Source organism: Aphelocoma coerulescens, chromosome 11 (assembly GCF_041296385.1).
Source record: "Aphelocoma coerulescens isolate FSJ_1873_10779 chromosome 11, UR_Acoe_1.0, whole genome shotgun sequence".
In the NCBI taxonomy this organism is placed as follows: Eukaryota; Metazoa; Chordata; class Aves; order Passeriformes; family Corvidae; genus Aphelocoma; species Aphelocoma coerulescens.
The window spans coordinates 17,715,312-17,736,420 of NC_091025.1; the positions used below are offsets into that span (position 1 = coordinate 17,715,312).

Sequence of the window (21,109 nt, forward strand, 5' to 3'; positions counted from 1 at the left end):
TGAGAAATCCATGCTGAGAGTAGATTTAAACTTGTAACCAGAAGAGAATGCATCAGAAACCTGAGTCAGAGACTTATTTTCACACAGTCACAGAACACAAACACAATGACAAATTTGATATGTACAAATGGAAGCGCACAAAGGATTTTAGAAGCAGAATATCTGCAAAAATAACAAGGTGTTTGTGGCTATGAGGCAAGAGGAAAAACCACAGTAGGACAGATTATTGTAGGTACACAGGACATTCACCTGAGACTGCCAAAATTTCCTCTGCTCTGCCATCACATGATCAAAATGTGACAGCTCTGTCTGTCTGTCCTCATCCTGAAAGAGGAACATCATGGGAAGATGAATTTCTCCATCTGGAAGAACTCCATAAGGAACTGTGACTTCACTTCTGATCCCAGCAGATTTTTCCTGCAGAGTTTATCTTCACTATGTCATCTGCACAACTTTCCTTCGTGCCAAGGGAATGCACGTGTGCAAAAAATGGATGATTTGTGACAAATGGAGACAAAGTGAATGGAGAGGAAGAAAGGCAGTGTTTGTCTAAGAAACCAGCACACATCAATAGCTCCACACCTTGCACAGGTAAGTCAGGCCTTGCTCCTAAGGACCACTCAGTGACTTCAGAACCTCAATACTTAAGTATTTTCTGCCATTGGCACAAACTACTTGGAGCAATCCCACTGATTTTGGTAATTTTCTATTGTCAATCAAGCTTAGTACACTCAGGACAATAGAGATGGGGACAGCTAAAGCATCAGCCTACAAACCCCTAAAGAATTTCACCATGGTCCTCAAGCTCATAATGATCATGTAAGAACAGCACAGAAAAATAATAACATTTTTGATCAGGCCTCATGAGAAATGAAAGGCACAGAAACAGCAGCACGTGCTCAGAACTGTTTTCTTAGGGAGTCAGGTTAAGGAGCAGCCAGCCAGCCCTGGTGTTGGGTGTCCTGAGCCCTTCCTGAAGGTTGTGCGTGCCCGTTTTAAACACATGCTAACTCACCAAAGAAATCTCACATAAAACTCCTCAGTCCCACAGCTACTGAATGTGATTATGCACAAGAGGAACAAGTGGAGGAAGAAGACGACATGAAAATACAGGGTTTTTTTAACAGCTGGTACATTGTTGCCATATTTTACAACATCTGCTGGTTTTTCCCTTAGCTTTTACACTGCCTTTGCATTTACCCTTTGGGCTAATTTGTACTTGACCCCAGTGCTGCAGTCCCTTTACTCCACAATTTTGTGACAAACTATCATTGATTTAACAGTCATGCTCAGTGCCTTAAAAATCAATGATAAAGACCCCAGCAAGACAGTGCAGTTGATCTTGATAACATTTCAGGTCAGGTTTTTATCACAACTTTCTAATTTTTCAAGTTGTTTTATCACTATTCGTGTCAGACATTGCATGCTGATTTCATATGCAGCAGGTTTTGTCCTTTGGCAAACAACTTGTAAGTGGAAGAGAATGAATGTCTTTGGGAGAACTGGAAAGAAAGCTGCACTATGTACAGTGTGCTCCTAATACACCTGGCTGGACTAAAGAACCCTGCCCTACTTTTGAAAAAAAAAAAAAAAAAAGACAGAAACTCTTATCTGCAGTGGTGTAATCAAGGGCAAACCTTGATTCAAGGCAACACATTCCTAAGTAGATGTACTTGTGCCAAAACTGAAAATTGATATTCTGACTCAACTGAAAGCCTAAACCCTTTCCAGTAAAGACCTTTCATGGAGGCATTTAAGGACAAAAATAATATTCTAAGCTTTTTCATATTGTTACTGTTTTCAAGTGGCAAAGGCAAAAACATTTCTAGAGCAATGTTAGACTGAATTCCGCTGCGTGTACCTTATTAATTTTTTTTTGTGACTGTCAGGAGAAGCCTTAATATTTGGAGATTGTTAAAGTTTGTCTGTTTACCTTAATTCAGGCAAACTATGAGAGAATTCTCTTCCCTTATGGCTTTTGTTCCTTTTCCATCTGTGTCCTTTTTTATTTCACCAACACGTTTGTCACTCTGCTTCAGTCGTCTCCTGTCTTTCAACATGACGCTCGCTGTCTAAACACTCCTGGCTGTACTGAGAGCGAAATCAAGAGATTTCACTCCTCATTCCTGTCCTGAAAAAAGGGATCCTAAAACTCTGCTTCGGGAAACAATATCTACTTTGGCTCCCATTACCACCTCTGCACATGTTTTGGGGAATTCATGAATCTGTGTGTAGCTGAGAAGGTAATACAGAAACAGAATATACTCAAGGGAGGGTGTGGGTTTTTTTTTTCCTCTTTTCTTTCTTTCTATTTTTTCTTTTTTCTTTAAATAAGCTACAGAACTGGTTCCAATTACCCTTATGGATCTTCCAAGCTTGCTCATTCATTTACATAATATTCTATCTTCACTGCAGGCATAGATAAAGAGTTCAGAGACAAATGGGGAGGGAAAAAAATAGAATCTAGGGGTTCTTCCTCCCAGAAGCACTGACAAATCTTTTTTTTTAAGTTTTTACTGAGTTTCTACCCCACTGTGCCCTTTTACGTTTTAAAGTGATTAAGCAAGATTTACAGAAAAATTAAATTATTTCCTATTTGTGAAATGTAATACTTGGTATAACGAAGTCATTCCACAGATTTCACTTTTTGATCTTTGATTATTTAAGAAAATTAATATCATAATTAAAAGATTAAAGTGCACCATTTCAGCAAAGAACATATTCTCCATATACACTATTAGCTTTCACAAGCAAAATCATCATTTTTGGAGTTGGGGAACAGGGCTTACTACGGTAGATTATGTAGGAATTACAGTTTAAAAAAAATCCAATTTAGTTCTCAAAACTTTTTTTTTTTTTTTTATTTTCCTGGAATGTGCTGGTCTCTTTGCTCACAGAGAGAAATAAATGATTTCAGAATAACTGAACAGTGACGCGGTCGGCACCGAGCGCGTGTGGGAGTATGCTCTGCAGAGACAGCTGAGAAGTGAGCAGCACTCCTCCCGGAGAGAGCTCCGGGTAATACTGATCCTCTTTGCACCAGGCTGTGGGAGGAGAGCCATGCAAATCCTTTTGTTTTAGTAGGGAAGCAGGATTTTCCAGAGAGCACCAGAACACAGAGTAAGAACCAAGCAGGGGACGCCGTGGCCGTGTGCAGCTCTCGTACGCTGGCACACACACACAGCCCCACATGTGCTGGCACACTGCAGCTAGGGACAGAATCCCAGAACTGCCACGGAAAGGACAGTAAAGATCATCCAGTGCCACCCCTGCCATGCCCAGGGACACCTTCCACTGTCCCAGGCTGCTCCAAGCCCCAATGTCCAGCCTGGCCTTGGACACTGCCAGGGATCCAGGGGCAGCCACAGCTGCTCTGGGCACCCTGTGCCAGGGCCTGCCCACCCTCCCAGGGAACAATTCCTGCCTAATCTCTAATCTAACCCTACTCTGTCAGTTTGAAGCCAGTTTTCATATCCCCATAGTTTATCATTCCAATTCTAGATAGTCTGAACAACCCCTGACATTCCTATAATATATCTCCTCTAGCCAGGAACGTAAGACCAAGTCTAAGGTACCTATTAGAAAAACTGCATTGTGTTAGAACCTTAGAACAATGGAAGGTTAAAGCCTTCATCTGTATTTCATGCACTGCCTTCCCCAGAGGCCCAAAAATAAAATGCCTTGTACTGCATCCTCATTATATAAGAACTATATATAGAGAGCATATGAGTTCGTCTTCTGTTTCAGAACAGAAAATTGATATAAGCGTTTTGAGGAAAGAAAAGGTTCAGTAGAACTTTGTTTTATCCTGAGTAAGAACACTGCCTAGTAATGCCTGTGTTGTACAAGTGTCAAGGCTGAAATTGGCAGTGGGTGGAGATCTCTTTAAGGGAATTAAGTAAGTGGATAATAGAAGTGAAATACTCTTAGTGGCGGGAAAATAATAAAAATTCCTTAAACTCTGAAAGGGAGAGTCTTCCTATAAACATCATAGAGGAATTAAAGTAATTTTATGAGAGCTAAAAAAAACCTTCAAGAAATCGAAAATAATTTACAGTGAGTCCTTTCCTTCAGCTTTTGATGTTGTTACCTGTGGGTCAAGAGAGGAAAGCAGATGGAAATAGTAACAGAAGCATTAGTGAAGGGTAACACTCTTATCTTCCACTTTCCAGCCTTGACATTTGGTTCCATTAGAGATTAAGACACAGACTCCACTGCCTCTGCTGCAGAGACTTTACACTGATTCATGTCCCATGTAACGCAATCAGGACCATTCTCTGAGTTCTGAAGCAACAGCAGAGAAATAGGTTTTGTTTCTCAACAAAAGAGCAGGAGTGCACATTTGTGCTTCTGTAGAGCAACAGCTTGGAAATATGCACCCATAGGAATGTCATGTGAAACACATGGAAGGGCCAGGGATCCTAAGGGATGGATGTGCAAAACTCAGAGCTAATGTAATAAACCTCAGGCCTCTCAGGTGATTTATTGCAAATCTCTACCTACATTTTTGTTAGAAAAAACTGCCTTTGGACAAAACTCTTCCATGCAACCTAAGAATACATAACAGTGTGGAACTGGGTCCTTTCAGAGGCAGGTCAGAGAGGAACTGTTTCTCTTTTTCCAGCACACTTGGGGAAAAGGTGAAACATCTTCCTCCAGGACCCAGCCCCTTTTACTATTCCCTAAACTATATCCAGCCATTGGACATTTCTACTACAATCCTCTACAATAAAGTTTTCCCAGATGAAGTTTTAACTTATAATTAAGCTCTCATGACCCTTCTTCACCTTTTTCCTTCTTCTTTCACCTTTTTCAATTGTTTCACTTTCCCTCTCTTTTGCTAATATTTCATCTTTTAATTCTCTTTTATTCCCTTCCTCTCATTCATTTACCATCTTTTAAGCCTCATGTTAACAATTTACTAGATTTTTTTTCATCTGATGTCCTGACTAGTTTCCAGTTAAAGTTTTCAGTTTGGGGTTTGTTTTTTTTTCTCCTCTTTGCAGTGAATACTGCTTGGATAGGGGCCATGTCTTTATTACAGATTATAAATATACACAGATATTAATTATTTTTATAGTAGGCTTTGTGATCAGAAACCATCTTTTCTTTTCTTGCATATATCTTTTTTTCCCTAGAATACTACATTAACCCCATTCACAAAAGAAATAACAGCATTCAGTTTTCCTTCCTCCTTCTCCCACACAGGGTTTCTTTTTTTGTTTGTTTGCTTTGTTCTGTTTTTTTTTATTCTCACTTTTTATTTAATTGAGTCATTTGCTCACCTAGAGCTTGGCTGAAATATCTTCTGAAGGCAGGTCCATATTATGTTTGTGCCGATGTATAATTAGAAGTAACTCAACACATAAAAGCTATGTTTTAGTGAAAGAGCTGAAATGAAGGCTTGAAAATTCACATATCAGTTTTGGCACAAGCAATTCAATGCAATCAAGATATGAAAATCTGCTGGAGAAGAGCTGATGTAGAAAGCAAAGCCTCAGGTATGGCCCTGAAGTCAGTGCATCACACTTGTATCTGACAATGCCTTGGTGTAACTCACTGTGCTGTGAGCAAGAGGATGGTTCTGGCTCCTCACATTCCTCCTCTTTTTAGCTAAATAAGGGTGGTGTTTTTGAAACTTTGTGATAGGATGCTGCTTTATTTCACAAAGTGTCTTGGCACTCCTTCAATTACCTTGCTTTGACAGATGTAGACAAATCTCTGAAAAGCACATTATCCTCAACCTAACACTAAAATGCTTTAGAATTTCCTTTGCATTTCATGGCTAGATTTTGATGCTTTTGCTTATGCTGAATTCTTCTATTGCCCTGAAATGGATTCCCTTGGTTTGGTGGGTTTGCTTCCCTTTGGCTTCAGTGACAGCTGAAGATGAGCTGCACTCGATGTGTGCCGTGGGCAGTGAGGCCCTGGGTGTGTCAGTATCTGCCTCTGTGAGGACCTTCACTTGCACACACAAACCAAGGGACAAACTATGCAGAAAAGATTCTAATATATTAATCCATGAGGAAACAGATTCACACTAATCCGACAAAATGAATAAATATAAGTAAAATATATTAAGAAGATTATGTTCTTCTCCTTTCTCTTTTCTGCTTTCACACAGTTAATTTCCCTTTTCACCATCTTTTTCCACAGCTTTCTCTGCTTTTCCCTTCCATCATCCATGCAAATCCTGTGGCTAATTAGTTAAGTCCACTCTAGAGCCTAACCACCAATTCCCAGACACAGCATCTTTCATTTCAATGTTTTTGCCTGATTACAATTGCACTTTGAGGAAAACAAACAACTATGTATCAATGCCCTGCAAGTGTAGGAAAACACACAAACAGATAATTAAACATCAACAAAGTATCAATAGGATTAGAGCATCATGCTGGGACAAATCTTGATAAATCCTTCTCAATAACAATACTCTAACTGCAGTGTCAGAAGGGAAATATAAATTTAGCCCATTAAAGTGTTGTTGGACAAAGAAAGACACATTAATACAGCTGTTAGTCATTTTCTTACTGCTGAGGGACTCGACTATTGTGCTGCAGATGAAAGCTTCGGCCAAGAAAAGATTTGAAAATATGCAAATGAATGCTAACAACATAATAAACACCTTATTATTCATCACCAACTCAACAGCCTCCTGGCATGGCCAAAGCTGTGAGCAGCCAGAGTCTGGGATGCTCAGACATACGTACCTACAACAGACATTTCGGGCACCGTGGCGTGGTAGGGGCCCTCTACAAACTCTGGGGCGTTGTCATTGATGTCCTGAACCTTGATGATGAATTCTGAGGGGGGCTCCAGGGGCTGGTTTGTGTCCCTGTCCACTGCCTGCGCTGTGAGGGTGTACTCAGCCTTCTCCTCCCGGTCCAGCCTTTTCATGGCATGGATGTCCCCAGTCTTGTCATTGATCACAAAGATGGTTCCAGCTCCATCTCCCGACAGAATATACTTGATTTTGCTGCTGCCAGGGTCCAGGTCTGTGTGCAACTAAAAGGGGGGGGAAAAAAAAAAAAGTGCATTTTAGAGACAAAAAAATGTACACACAGAATTTTGGGGTTTTTTTGCTTTGGTCTAACTACACATTTTCTCAAGTTGTTCCTTTGTACTTCAATCCCAGCACCAGTGATCCATATCTCAGCTTGAATACACATGGAGAGCAGGGATTTATGCACACTAATCAAAAATGAATGCAATCACAGGCATAATTAGACTTTCTATTTAAAAAGCAGCTGTTATATATATTTTAAATCTCCATTCTAAAATGTAAATGCCTTCAGAACCATTATCAGCCAAAATGAACAAGTACAAAATGTCCTTAACCTATTAGATCAAAGGGTGAAGGGAAGGGTTAACAATAACATATGTTTAAATCTAACTTCTTATTTTTTGTTATTACTTTCAGCTTATTTCCAGGTGATTGGAAACGGTTGAACATGGGCATCTATGGAATCTTGTCACAGACAGCAGTCACAGAAATTCAGAACTCTATCATAACTCAGATCTTCGCAGAACTTAAAAGGTTCTAAGATCTTTATTCTAAAAGTATGTGCCCTGGAAGAAGGATCCTTGCACATATCTTCCTATTCTCCTCCAAGTCCCATCAGAATAAAAAAAAAAAAAAAAAAAAATTGTATTTAATTTGTATTTAGCTCTTCAAAAAACAAGACAGGATTATAATAATATGAAGCAGTATAAAAAAGAGAGGTTTTTTATTTTGATTTTATTAATTAAAACTGGAGACAAAGGACTTTCATTGATTTTTTGCAGGCTCAGAGCCAAATACTGAATATCAGATTATCTCCAATAATTTTTAAGTTGTGAAGGTGAGACTGTGAATTGGTTGGACCATATGTATCACTGTCAACACATTCAAAATTACAGGATAATAACTTGAATACACAGCAATAGTGGTTTAAGTTCTGTTTACTATTAGGTCTAACACACTCAATATGATCAATAAGAAGTGAATAACATTATTAAAAATGTAACTTGCATGTGTTATTATTTATCTCTGCCTCACGAAAGATAGTCTGAAGGAAATGTGTACAACTTGCTTAGGCTGCAACATGAGTTACAAGCAATACTGGAAGACTTTTTCCTGTTTGCTCATTTTGTGCAGACAGCTCAACAGAAGTTGTTGCTGGTTATGCATTTTACTCTTCAATTGATAGCAGGGGTTGCCAGGGCCAGGCAGCAGCATCATTTAATATAAGAGCTTGCATTAGGATATTAAAATAGGTGTGGAGAAAAGCCTTGTAACACCAGCTACAGCCAAACCACAGGGAGATTCTTATGTCACAAGTGGCTCTGCAGGTTCTTTTGTCCATAATTGATCACAAACAGTTCTATCTACAACCCATCTGTTGAGGCATTCAGCTGTTCAAGAGCTCAGGAAACTCAAACCTCGGTGTTTTGCAGTGAGAACAGTGGACAGCAGCAGGCAGGGCTGATTTCCCTGTTGATGTGGTTTGTTACAGATACAAAATCCTGGCCACCAGTGCATTCCCTGCTCTGCAATAATGGCAGAACTCCCACGAACCACACGAGGTGTAAACTCATCCTCTGTGTTTTGCTGGGCAGCATTTTATTACACCACCATTGTTTTAACAACTTTTTCAGAGCACTTTAGCTGTGAATATGTATGACTCAATCCAGTTCCCTCTTCCTACCCAGCCCACAGGAACGTACACAGAGATGTCAAGCGACAGCTGAGTCCCTTTTCCAAAAGTTCAATCTGGTTTTCTTTTTGCACCTGCCATCAGCTCCTGCTTGAGAACAATCAGCCTCGTTTACTCAGCTGCTGCCCTCTCCTCTTGGCTGGTATCACAGTTTTGCCTGCTCAGAAAGTTAACACAACTCTTTTTTTGCCTTTAAGATTATTGTCCTTATAACCCTTATTTTCAGGGCCCCAGAGCCTGTAAAGATCAATCCAGAATCTGTTTGTGTTTTAAACAGATTGTTTATGATTTAAGCATCTGTTTGTTCCCTGAATAAAATCTATATGGCATTAAGATTGCATATGAAGCTTTTGGCAGCATGTTCAGAGCTGAGTGGCAGTGATGTAATATCACAGCATTGTCTGGACACCCACAGCTCAGCAAAGGAACTGGGAACATCTCAGCTCACCCAGCTACACAACAAAAAGCTAGAATCTGATTTTTAAAGAATAAACAGATATCCCACACAGACATTTGGGAAGGCTCAAAGATTCTCCAAGTTGCTATCTGCTAATAAGTAGGAGAGGCTGTCTGTATAATCTCAGGTTTTACCTGTAATATCCAACAGCAGTTATGGTTCATAAATCAGTTCTGGTAGATATTAATGCAGAGCTATAAAACCTTTGCAGTTCTAGTGAGACACCAACAGTTAAAATGATAAAAATGTCTATGATTGCCATTAATCGTTCCCTCTAAGAAGTTAAATTCCACTGTATCAATAGCAAGAACTGCTATATGCTATTCAAATATTGTTATTTGACACACTATAAAATGAAGGGCTAAACATTAAACAAAATAGAAGAGCTAGGAGTATTTTATAATATTAAAGGTGAAAGTAAGTCTGATGAGTGGAAGATCAGTTTTTTAAACCAAAGATTTATAGTGACAAAAATTAGTTTGCTTTGTTGTTGTTCTTTAATAGAAAAGAAGATATAAATGTGGCATTTACTACAATCAATGGGGAGCACCCAGACTGACTTAAATAATTAAAATAATTTTTCTAGGTTTTGAAGTCCTTACACTCTAATATCAAAATATTCTAAGAAATTACCTATGGAAGAGCCACTTCTTCAAAATCATTTTATTGTTTAGATTTAAGATTAAGTCATCATCACCTACTACAAAGTTATATCACAGACTGAAGTTTTAAGTCAGACAGCACAGCATTTTTCCCAAGTAATATTTCCTCTCTTCTACCCGACGTGAATGATAATTTACTGCAAGAGTCAAGCTTCAGCAAGCCGTGTTCGTGTGAAGGGTAAAGATCATTAAACACGTAATTATATAGGATCTAGGTGAATGATAGAAGGGCATAATGACTATGAGAAATGAATAGTGCTTTCTGCTCAAAAAGCCTCACAAATGTAGATATGAAACTGCTTTCCATGTCTGCAGCTTTATTTGTTACACCTATGCTTGAAAGCTGACCTCTTCTTTCTCACAGCAACATCCAGATGCAACAAGAATTTCTGTTTAAAATAGAAAATGTCTGTACCTGCCCCAATGTCCCACTGCTAGAGAGCACCCCAAAAGAAACAGACAAGCACATTTACTGGAGGACCTCATCATGTTCAGAGAGAGGCAAAATCACTTCCATTATGTGAGATTCGGTTCATTAGACTTCAAAGGAAGTGAAATCTTCTTCCTCCATCACTGCCCTGCCTATAAATTCAAACACCTCTCTCCCTTAAAGCAGCAGATACAAGTCCATCACCCAGTTCATGCCTGGATTTACGGTGACAGGAGGGATTTTGGACCATCTCCTAGTTTTAATGGCGATGCAGACGCCCTGTATTAATACCTTACTAATGGCTCCCACGTAGCCTGAGCACAGATCATTTTTTTCCTAAAAATTAACTTCATTCCAAATGAACCCTCAGACTAGAGCAATTTCTAGTCTTTATTAATTCCTTTGCTATTCTATCTGATAATGCAGATGGTAATCGATGAAGCCAGGATTCACAGGAACAGCACACACAGGGTGCTGCCGCAAAATTAACAGTATTTTCACTAATAACCAATGCACATCAAAAAGTACTGCCAACACACTATCCAAGGGTATAACATACATTTATAACCTCCCATGTATATATATTGCAAACATGTATAATTTAAATCCATGCCAGAGAAAATGCAGAGATGAAACTTATTCCAAGAGCCTCTATATTCTGCAGATGCAAAGGTGCTATTCTGCAGTAAAACTCCAGCAGTGTGGGGCTGTTATTAAATTTTCCTATTCCATAACTCTTTGTTCAGCATATTTTAAACAAGGTTTTCTTAGCAACTACTTGGCTCCAAACTACATTTGCAGCCGGGGATTTAATGTATGGACAAAGGCTGGAAGCGAGGTTGGTGAAGCTCCTTTGCAATTCTGAGCAGATTTACAAGTGTCCTCTGCAGATGGGAGCTGTCTCACCTGCTCTCACTCAGCTACCTGGCAAACCCATGGCAGGCAAAACAACAGGTTGCTCAGCACAAAGAACTCCATGTGTTCACCAGCAGGAAAGTGCATCATGCACTTGGGGCTGGGCCATGCCCAGATGAGCAGAAAGCTGTTGGTTTTCTTCTGAGGGAGGGTTGGGCACTTCCAGCCCTCTCTGGGGTGTGGTGCTGATGCACAGCTTGATACAGACCAGCCCATAATAGATCCACCATCAGTGAGAGGATTTGTAATCCCCACTCCCTTGTATCAGTAAAAAAGCATAAATATAGAGATAATTCACATGGGGGGGGGGGGGGGGGGAGAGAGAATCTACATATTATGAAAATGCTCCTGGACATTTTTAATTAAGGCAAGAGAAGGCGGCATTATGCAGTCAAGTTTTTATTTGAGTTTGTTAGAAAGTAATTAATTCATCCTCATGTAATTACAAGGGAATTACCCCGTACTTGTTTCAAGGGAAAAAGAATCATCTACCCTTAAAACTTCATTTTAAAATTTGCATCATCCTTCTCCATCCTAACTCTGAAATCTCTTCTTTTAAGGGTGCCTCGCTGATTTTCACCTGATATTACACAGACACAAGCACAACACACCAGGACTGTCCTAATGCTTCAGGTTCTTCTTCTATTTTTTACCTTTGCCTTGCAATAAAATTCCTCATTTATGAGGCAGACCCCATTTAATGGACTTTGAGATGGAATTTTCAGCTTTTTATGACTCTTTTCTGAAACTGCTGGGTTCTAAGGAGCTCTCACTCATTCTGTGAAAGTATGGAAGGGTTTTAGTGACTTTTACAATCATTTTATATATATATCAATGCTTTCAAAAACTGTAATGTACCTTACTCTTCAGGTGTTTCTTTCTGTATGTGGCTTTGCAGGGGTGTTTTTTTCCTAAAAACATGAACCTCTTTAGGAGTTACAGAATGGTTTTTGTGTATTGTTGATGTGCTCTAACACATCATGGACAATGAGCATGTTTATTGTTGACCCGTGGTTTAAAGAGTCATTCCTAATTAAACTATTATAAATAGATTTGATTCACTTGCACACAACACAGAATTAATAAAGTGAATTTAATTTCAATTTAATAGAATCTTTCATTTTCTCCATGGATAGTCTGATCCCATCTTTAGTAATGGGAATTATAATTGCACAATGGGGAAGAGGAGAATCAAATATTCCGCATTATTATTCAGGGTCATGACAAAATGGGGCACTGAGTTGATGCTCTTGACATGATGTCAGTCCTTGGAACACTTTCAGAAGGGAAACAGACATGTCCGTGGATGACAAAGGTTCCACTTAAGATCCAAGAATCATGTAAGTTGAAGCCTCTGGAGTAACTGTCAAAAAACATTACTGCTCACACTTCTCAGCTGCAGTTTCATAACCAGATTCAAAGGGAATTAAAGCAATAATATCCCTAACAATTTCATTTAAGAGTGTAATCTCTGCTTTTGTCTGCCTCAGTTTCCTACCATGTCATTTGAGTATCTTTGATTCCAGATGGCTTCTTTTTATGTTTCTGCTTATTCTTTGCTACTGTTTTTTTATTCTATTTGATTTCCTAATTTTGTCTCTGTTTATGTTCATGCTGCAACTGTGCACACACGGCTTTTCATTGCTTACCTTTTGGTATCATCCCACAGTACACTGGAGGGAACTGCTGTTTGAAAACTGCAGACAATCCTGGCTTCTAACAGTCAGGTTATTTTAATCCACTGATTATGACCAGCTGATGCAAGGAAAGAGCTTAGGAACCTGCCTGAATCTTGATCTAGATCCTTCCTGGTCACAGTGCCATTGGCCCTTTTTTATCATGTATTGCCTTCCTCACCAGGCTGAATTAACAATCTTTAATTTAATCTATTTTTGTTTAATGTCTTGGGAGAAGAAAATATAGCTATACTTGTTTTTACAGATGGGAGGAACAGAGGGAGAGATAAACCCACATTCAGTCTCACAAAGATTCATATTAGGAAAAAACATCCAGACCGTGGGACTACTCAAGCCATTCTTAGACAGCTCTAGGAATTTATCTCCAGTTAATCTCGATGTGCATTTGTAATTGGAATTTTTTACATATTTCTTGTTGTGTTCCCCTGCCAGGGGAACTTCCTGAGAAGGAGGAAACCACATCCCCAAAGCCTTCCCCAGCTCCACAACCCCACCTACATCCCCAGTGGTTGTGATGGGAACAAGGACGAGGTGCTTTGTTTCCACCCAAACCCCGCTCTCAGGTTAATTTTTCCTGCACATATTTCTTACATACCTTGCTGCTTCTGAGTCCTTATGTTAAGCCAGATGATAGCTAAAGCTTTTCACTTTCCTAGCTCTGGCCTTGGCCCTTTCCATTTGGGAATGCCATCTGTCTTCCCTTCTGTCCTGAGAACGCCACCACCGCACCTGACCCGCGTCCCACCGCAGCTTGGCCTGACGCCTCCATCCCTTGCTTTCCTCAGCTCTTTAACGCCCAAGTGTCCTGTGTCAAGTGGCCTCAGATGGCTGGCACCTTTTTGTAGCTGGCTCTCTGCCCAGCTGGGAGATCATGCAACTATTTCTGAACCCAGACTGCTGTTCCTTTCCCCTGTTCCAGCAGACACCGCTCCTGGAAGCAGCTCTGGATTTTTTTAACCCAACTGTTCCTGACACTTGGAAGCATGAGATGAAGTTATGTCATGCTGCCAAAGAGGAATCCTTTCCCATCTCATTCGCTTCCCTATTATTTCATCTACAGCACACAGTGGCTCACCACAGGAGATCTGAGAGCTGGGCATAGAGAGCCTCAAAAATTGCATGCAGCTTTAGTCTTGTAAAACAAGCTTTAGTCTTGTTTAATCTCTTTTGTGTCTTTATGGGGGGAAAAAAGTATCTGTCATCTCCCACTGTTTGGGGTCAAGCTCTTACATTAACAATTCCAGTGCTTCAGGCATTATAATTAACAGTGCCTCCTCCTGCACTTGTCACTCTCTTCCCAACTCAGTGAAAGAGAAGCAAAGCCATTTACTCCCTCCTCCAGCTTGTCAGTCTTGGACACAAACTATGCTCTTGTTTTTACTACCTGTAAGGCTTGTGAAGCCTCCAGGAATGACTTCAGAGGGCTCTTCCCTTTGGGCTGTCAACTTCACTGCCAGCAGAGGCTGACTTGATGCTCTATCCTCAATATAGACAAAGTATGAGGATGGCTGTAAAAAACCATAAGCTATATGAATCCCCATTGCACAGGCTAACCAGAAGTTCAGCAGTTCCTGTATCCCAAATCCTACTCTGTTGTTCATTTAATCATCATCACCTTATTCACCATGTCCTTAGCTTTTCTGCTGCATTGTTTGAGCTGTATTTTAACTTTTCTCCTTCAAAGCTTATTAGAACTTGCCAGGCTTCATTCTCAGGCCAAGAGTTCATTGCAGTTGAGCACTAAGACCTCTTCGTGCTGTTGAAATGATTTCCTCAAGTGAATGTCAAAGCCATATCCCAGAATACACAGCCTTTGGATTGCAGAAGAGGAATAAAAAAAGTTAATCACTGCATAGGCACAGCAGTAATTTGAAGGCTGCTTACAAAATCTGCCAAACTAGACAAGCTAGAGCCTAGATCAGCCAGGCACAGAAAAGTACAATAGGCCAGAGTAGTCAAAGGGGAGAAGATATTTCTATTTATTTAAGCATATTTAAGTTGTCGTGATTTTAAAATCCTTCAAGGCCCTGTTTTCAGCTGCTTTCACCAGCCTGGCTTCTTTTCATGTTTTGCTCAAAATGATTGGGAGGGTCCCAGAGATAATATATTTAACCTGTCTTGCTTTTTAATAAAGGAATTTCAAATCCATGCAGGATGTCTTCTGCTAATAATATTTAATAAAACCAGCCTGAAAGTATTAAAATACCTTTTTTTTTTTTTTAAGGTAATTTTTCAAATTTAAGATTACTGCTTAGCATCCTTCAGTGTCTGAACATAAGGAAGTAAGTACTGTCTAAAACCACATAATGTGTAAAGCTGGCAGTGCAAATAGAAAGCTTTTCTCTAGCAATTGGCTGTCAAACACAGCTACAGTGCAGAAATATAAACATCAGCTCTGCAGCCAGCTCGAGCTAAAATTGAGAGCTGTTGAGAAGGTAACAGTGAAATAAAGAGAGCTGAAAAATTAAATTGTGGGTACTTACATATTGCTTCTCTTATAAACTATCTGCTTACAGGTGACAACATGACTGATTTCTAGTGCACTTACACTAACCTGTGAACTGTGCACAGGGGTGCAGTAGCAGTTTTTTCTTACTTGAAATATCTTTCAAATTACTTAGAATGTGAAAATAAACACAACTCGGAAAGGCTACAAAACAAACTCCTTATGAGATGTCAAACAAACCAGAACCCGTTCTTCAGAGCTGCTCTGTTTGCAATTACACAGCAACATCAGAGTGTCATACATCAGAATAAATAGATGTAACATGAGGATAATTTGATTATTTTTCCCTCTTTTCTTGCAGTTAGATGTTTATTAGGGATAACTCATGCAGAATTGTAAGTTATTCAGAGGAACCTGGTTGAAACTAGTTATTATCATTTCATGCAGTTTCACAAGGAGTTATTTGCCTCATCACTTCTGTGGTTTTCAAAGCTTCCTAATGTAATTTCCCATGCATTTCCACTAAGTCATGCATTCCTGTGAATTTCTTACAAACTCACTCGCAAAGGTTATGTCTCTCATAATGCGATCAATTTGCAATACCATTAAATTTGAAATATTCTTTAAACCACTAGAGATAGATCATAGCTTCTGCCTTTGTTAATGCTTTTCTGGAAGAATTGAATGGGGAGAGGATGCATAAACCATTACACATCGACAGTATTAAATACGCAGAAATAAACCCCTGTGCCTGCTCCAGCAGGGTTTAATACCTACTGATGTATTACCTCTGATTCTCCAGCAGCTTATATTGAGTCCTGCAGTCCCCTGCCCAGGACATTTGGAGACTCAAGTCTCAGGGACAATTACCACTTTTTTCTGGCACATCAGATAACCTGATCTGTTTCAATGGAAGCAAAAATAGCAGTGCTATGACTGTAAGTGTGGGCACCGTTTGGAGTATTTATGTCACTTGCTATAAGCACCTGACCTACCTGTGATTCCAAACATCCAAAATTTGGGGTCAACATCCCATCAAAAAAGAAGCTCTGGCTCAGCATGGATACAGCCAACTTGTATACAAATCAGTATCCCAGTAGTTGAAAGTGTGTAACATATGTCAATCTCAAACCAGCCAGAATCCATGTAGACTTAGCAATGATTTAGTCTAGACCTTTATCCAAATTGTCTGAGCTCATGGAAAGACTCCTGTGGGAGGCTGCGGGAGACATCTGTACTAATTTAATGATGGCTGAATCACTGTCAGTTTGCTCTACCCACACAAGCTGGGGAGAGCTCGTAGCACTCCATGAGCACAGAACAGCCAAAACCCCATATGGCCCTGTCCCCATTCAGCTGTTCCCTGCCTTTCCCTGAAGTTCCTCTCAGGAAGGACAGGTGAGCAGCTGTCCTGCATTCCTTTCTTCTGGGGGTGGAAGGAGAAGATACTCACTATGGCAAAGACAGGAGGCAAAGAATCCCAGAATAATTTGGGTTGGGAGGAACCTTAAAGCCCATCCAGTGCCACCCCTGCCATGGGCAGGGACACCTTCCACTGTCCCAGGCTGCTCCAAGCCCCAATGTCCAGCCTGGCCTTGGACACTGCCAGGGATCCAGGGGCAGCCCCAGCTGCTCTGGGCACCCTGTGCCAGGGCCTGCCCACCCTCCCAGGGAACAATTCCTGCCCAATCTCCCATCCAGCCCTGCCCTCTGGCACTGGGAAGCCATTCCCCCTTGTCCTGTCCCTCCAGCCCTTGTCAATTGTCTCTCTCCATCTTTCCTGCAGCTCCTTCAGGCCCTGCAAGGCCACACTGAGGTCACCCCAAAGCTTCTCCTCTGCAGGCTGAGCAATGCCAGCTCTGGCAGCCTTTCCTCCCAGCAGAGCTGCTCCATCCCTCTGATCATGCTGCTGCCTCCTCTGGGCTCTGTGCAGCAGCTCCAGCTCCTTCCTGTGCTGGCCCCAGGGCTGGGGCAGCACTCAAGATACATAAAGATAAATAACGATTTCTCAGGACCTTTCAAATACACAGGACGTGTATTCCCCCTCCTTCAAAGAACTGATCATCAGGCTGCCCACTGGAGAACATAAATTCCATAAAAGAGGGAAACAGCTGCATGAGGGAGAAAGAACTTCGAAGGTCTCCAAGGACTCTGCTGAAGTTTCTCTAATAAAATGTGTGCTCAGGATAAAAATCCCACCAAAAAAAGCCACCTTTAAAAAGACGAGGAAGAGGTACAATACTGGAAAGTGGAGTTCTTAAATGATCCAAATCACACCCTGGATACAAGAATGAAACAAAATCCAAATATCTTATGAAGGTTCCTGCTACTCCTGCTGGAGTTCCTGAGGGAACTCTACTGAGAGCACCAAATGGCAGCCGGGCAGGGGGCAACTGCAGCCAATACTGAGCTGTAAATAATGGTTATTAATTACTTGTACTGCAGTAACACATAGAGGTCCTTGCTGTCCCAAGGACTCTTATACTCTGTGCTACAGCCCTCCCCAGCTTACCTCACTCTCATCTGCTGATGGGAAATAGAAAACGCCTTTCGCCCCCCCCCCTTCCCTTCTTCTGAACAAGAGTCAAGGAAGAATGAACCCAGAATATATAATTTTAGAAAAACTTTGTAAGACATTGGCTAATTTCTACAGCTGCCACCTATGGATTCAGTATTACTCAAACTCATGGGAAAAATAGAGTTGAATTCCTTCACAAATTTCTAGTCCTGAGATGATTTTTCTTTTTAATCTGAATGGTTTTAGGGCCTGATAAAAACCCCAGGAACTCAGCAGGAGCCTCTGTCTGAAATTTGAAGGGGCAAAACTCTGTTAGAAGCACAAAGACTTATAAAGAAGGATACAGAAGCAATAACAACCCTTCAAAAAACCCCTCACAACTAACATCTAGTTATTAATTCATATTATGACTCCATAATTTACAGTCAAATTAAATTCAGATTTTATGACTAGCCTACAAGTTTATTTTTTATACTTTTTCTGATAACTAATAGAGGTGTAACTGACTTCCATACAAATGAGATAAATAATGAGATTAACAATTATCTGTCTGGGAGATAATAAAGTGTTGAAAATAGCAACACCTTGAAGTAAAGTAAAATATTTGAGATTATTTATCAAGTCAGTAAAGCTGCCTTTTCACATTTACTCAGGATATAGGAGATGGAATGTTTTGTTTGCCTATGGAGATGGGATTATTGGGTATGTAAATGGACACTGATGGCAAAGTTAACTGAAATGATAATCTGCTGCATTAAGCCCTTCAACAAAACATCAGCAGTGTAAATGCACTGTTGGCCAGTCCTGTTAGGAATATTCTGACACAAAAAGTGAGGGAGTTAACAAACATGTTTTGGCTCATCAAAGGTTAACTCTGCTTTGAGACAAACTGGAACCATGGCCAGTCAGAAATCACAATCACACCAGCATTAAACCAAATGCCAGGCTATTTAAAAACCTCAGCAGTGGTCTGTGAGTTGGTGTGTGTTTATCAGCTGGCCCAGAGTTTCCTGTCTCAGCTGTGCCAACTCCACTGACTGGTAGCTGCTCTCAGGAAAAGGCAGAAGGACAGGAACGCTTGGAGCCATCATTTTCTCCAGTCTGGCGCATAACTGCTGCTGATTATAGAGCAGCAGTGCTGGCAAGGGGGCTGAGCAGGGAAACCCCCTGGGTTCCCCAGTCTCCTTTTCTTTCCTGAGTATGTGATGAGCAAGTGTGAATGCAGTGGTACAACAAGCTCAAACATTATTTTCAAGACAAAATAATTAGGCTGAATGAAACCCTGCACTTGTAACCAGCACAAACCCCAAGAGAAAACACACAGCAGTTCTGTGGGACTGCACCACTGACATTCCCAATAATAGGAGAGAAATCCATAAGAAAAGCAGAGTTCCTGAGCAAGTTATATATTCTGCTTTGGTTTCATATATTATTGATACGCAGGTTTAACAAACAGGTCCAAGACTGTGAAAGAATCCAAAAAGATGGGAAAATTCTTGGAGGTTTCTACTGTTACACGAGCAGCCCCTTACAGATGGATCCCACTTGTGGGGACTGCAGAATCCATAAGGATGGATGGAAATCCCCATTTAAAGATCCAGTGCCACCAGATCCACGAATATCCTGGATTTCTTACAGCTGGCCTGGAACTTAAACCTTGCTTGCTGTTTGCCACCCTGGTCTCTACTCAGTCCAGTTCTAACAGTTTAGACAAACATGAGGTTAAGTCTGACCATTCTCCAGACTTGAAAAGAATCTGTATTTTTAAGGCAAAATGAAAAACAGTAGTGAAGCTGTATTCCATGCAGTGTACTTCCTCTTCACCGTCAAAAAATAACTTTAATATAAGAGTTGAATAGTTACAAGTCTGACATCTGTCCCTTACTAATAAAAATGAATGAGGTTATGCAGATTAGGTGATGGATAATAGAGAAAAATGTAAAAAGCTTCCAGCAAAATTATGCTATATTGTCACAAGAGAAAGTAATCCTCATATCTCAGTTTTCTTCTGCCTGCTGAAATATAGTTCCAAAGGGACACTGGTAGTGAAACTCAAAAGCCAAATATCAACCAGTTTGGAGGCTAAAAACAACTAAGAAATAGAAATATCTAGAGTAAATACATGGGGAAGCAGAAGGAAACAAAAGAAAATAAATACCAAGCATATGGTTCCTAAAACACATGGAGAAAAAAGTTACAGGAATGTTAGGATATTTAAATCTTGCCACAGAAAATAAAGCTGAGAATTCAACTTCCAGATGCCAGTTTATTAATTACAAGATGGTTGGGACTTATTTTTTTTTCCTTTTTTTAAAATAAAAACCAAACAAACCACAGCCTTAAGCAAAGAGGAAAACTGCCCCCAAAATCCAGGAATGCTTGTGATAATATTCACTTTGAGGGTTATCTGGAGAGTTTTACATTTGATAAGTACATTTCTTTCCATTTCCTGCTCTTGCCTACAAGACATTTGACAATTACTGAACTTTTAGGCCTGTGGGGAAACACCGGGGAAGCAATCCCTGGCCATCAAAGGGATGGGGGAGTTGCTTGATGGGAAGGAATTTCTTCCAGGAAGTCTATATGACAGGAAATCAGGATAGCAGCTGGTTAAAATCAAGAACACAAAGCATTACATTCTGTAAGGTGGGCCACAAGTTTGCAGAGATGGATTTCAATGGCTCCTCTGACTGCAGAAGAGATGGATATGGAGTTGTTGGGTTTTTTCCCCCAGAAATAATACCTGACTTGGATCACATTCTATTCAATAGTGACTGCATTTTTTTTGCTAAGAATACTCCCAGACTTTATTTATTCTGCCTTGAATCTCACTGCCAAACTAATTTCTTCTCCCTCCCTGTGGCTAAAGCTCTCTTCTGGCCTGATTCTCTTCCAGAAGTGACACTTTATATTGATAGCCCAAGCAAAGAGAGTCATCATCAAAGTGGCCGTGTCATCCAGCCCTGGGGGGCAGCGCTGAGTGATCACACATCCTGAACACCAGCAATTCACTCCCAGCTTCCCACAATCCAGAAAAACCCTTTTATTTGTCTTCCTGCAATCAAGGGGACGTTCCCATCACGCAGATCTGAATATAGGGACGTCATGTTCATCACTGCACACGCCGAATGTGTCACCACAGTAACCAAGAGAGCATCTATCTCCACACCAGTGCTAAGCTAAACTCACATTGTCTGCCCATTCTGCTGCTGGGGAAACACTCACAGAAATGGAGGCCCAACATTCCAAACAAACTGAATAGTCAAAGGTCCTAAGGGATGGCTGCTC

General features: G+C 40.5%; 1 protein-coding gene across 8 annotated transcripts in view; it reads right to left on the bottom strand.

Annotated features, from left to right (window-relative positions):
- Positions 1-21,109, bottom strand: part of CDH8 (cadherin 8) — a 361,598-nt gene that overhangs the window by 89,409 nt on the left and 251,080 nt on the right. For 7 of the 8 annotated variants that reach the window (XM_069026620.1, XM_069026617.1, XM_069026621.1 and 4 more), the window contains one exon: positions 6,711-7,005. In XM_069026620.1, coding sequence (XP_068882721.1) covers positions 6,711-7,005 — 295 coding nt within the window. Of the gene's footprint in view, positions 1-6,710; positions 7,006-12,809; positions 12,864-21,109 lie in introns of those variants that run through there. The other variant, XM_069026622.1, reaches the window with a different exon arrangement.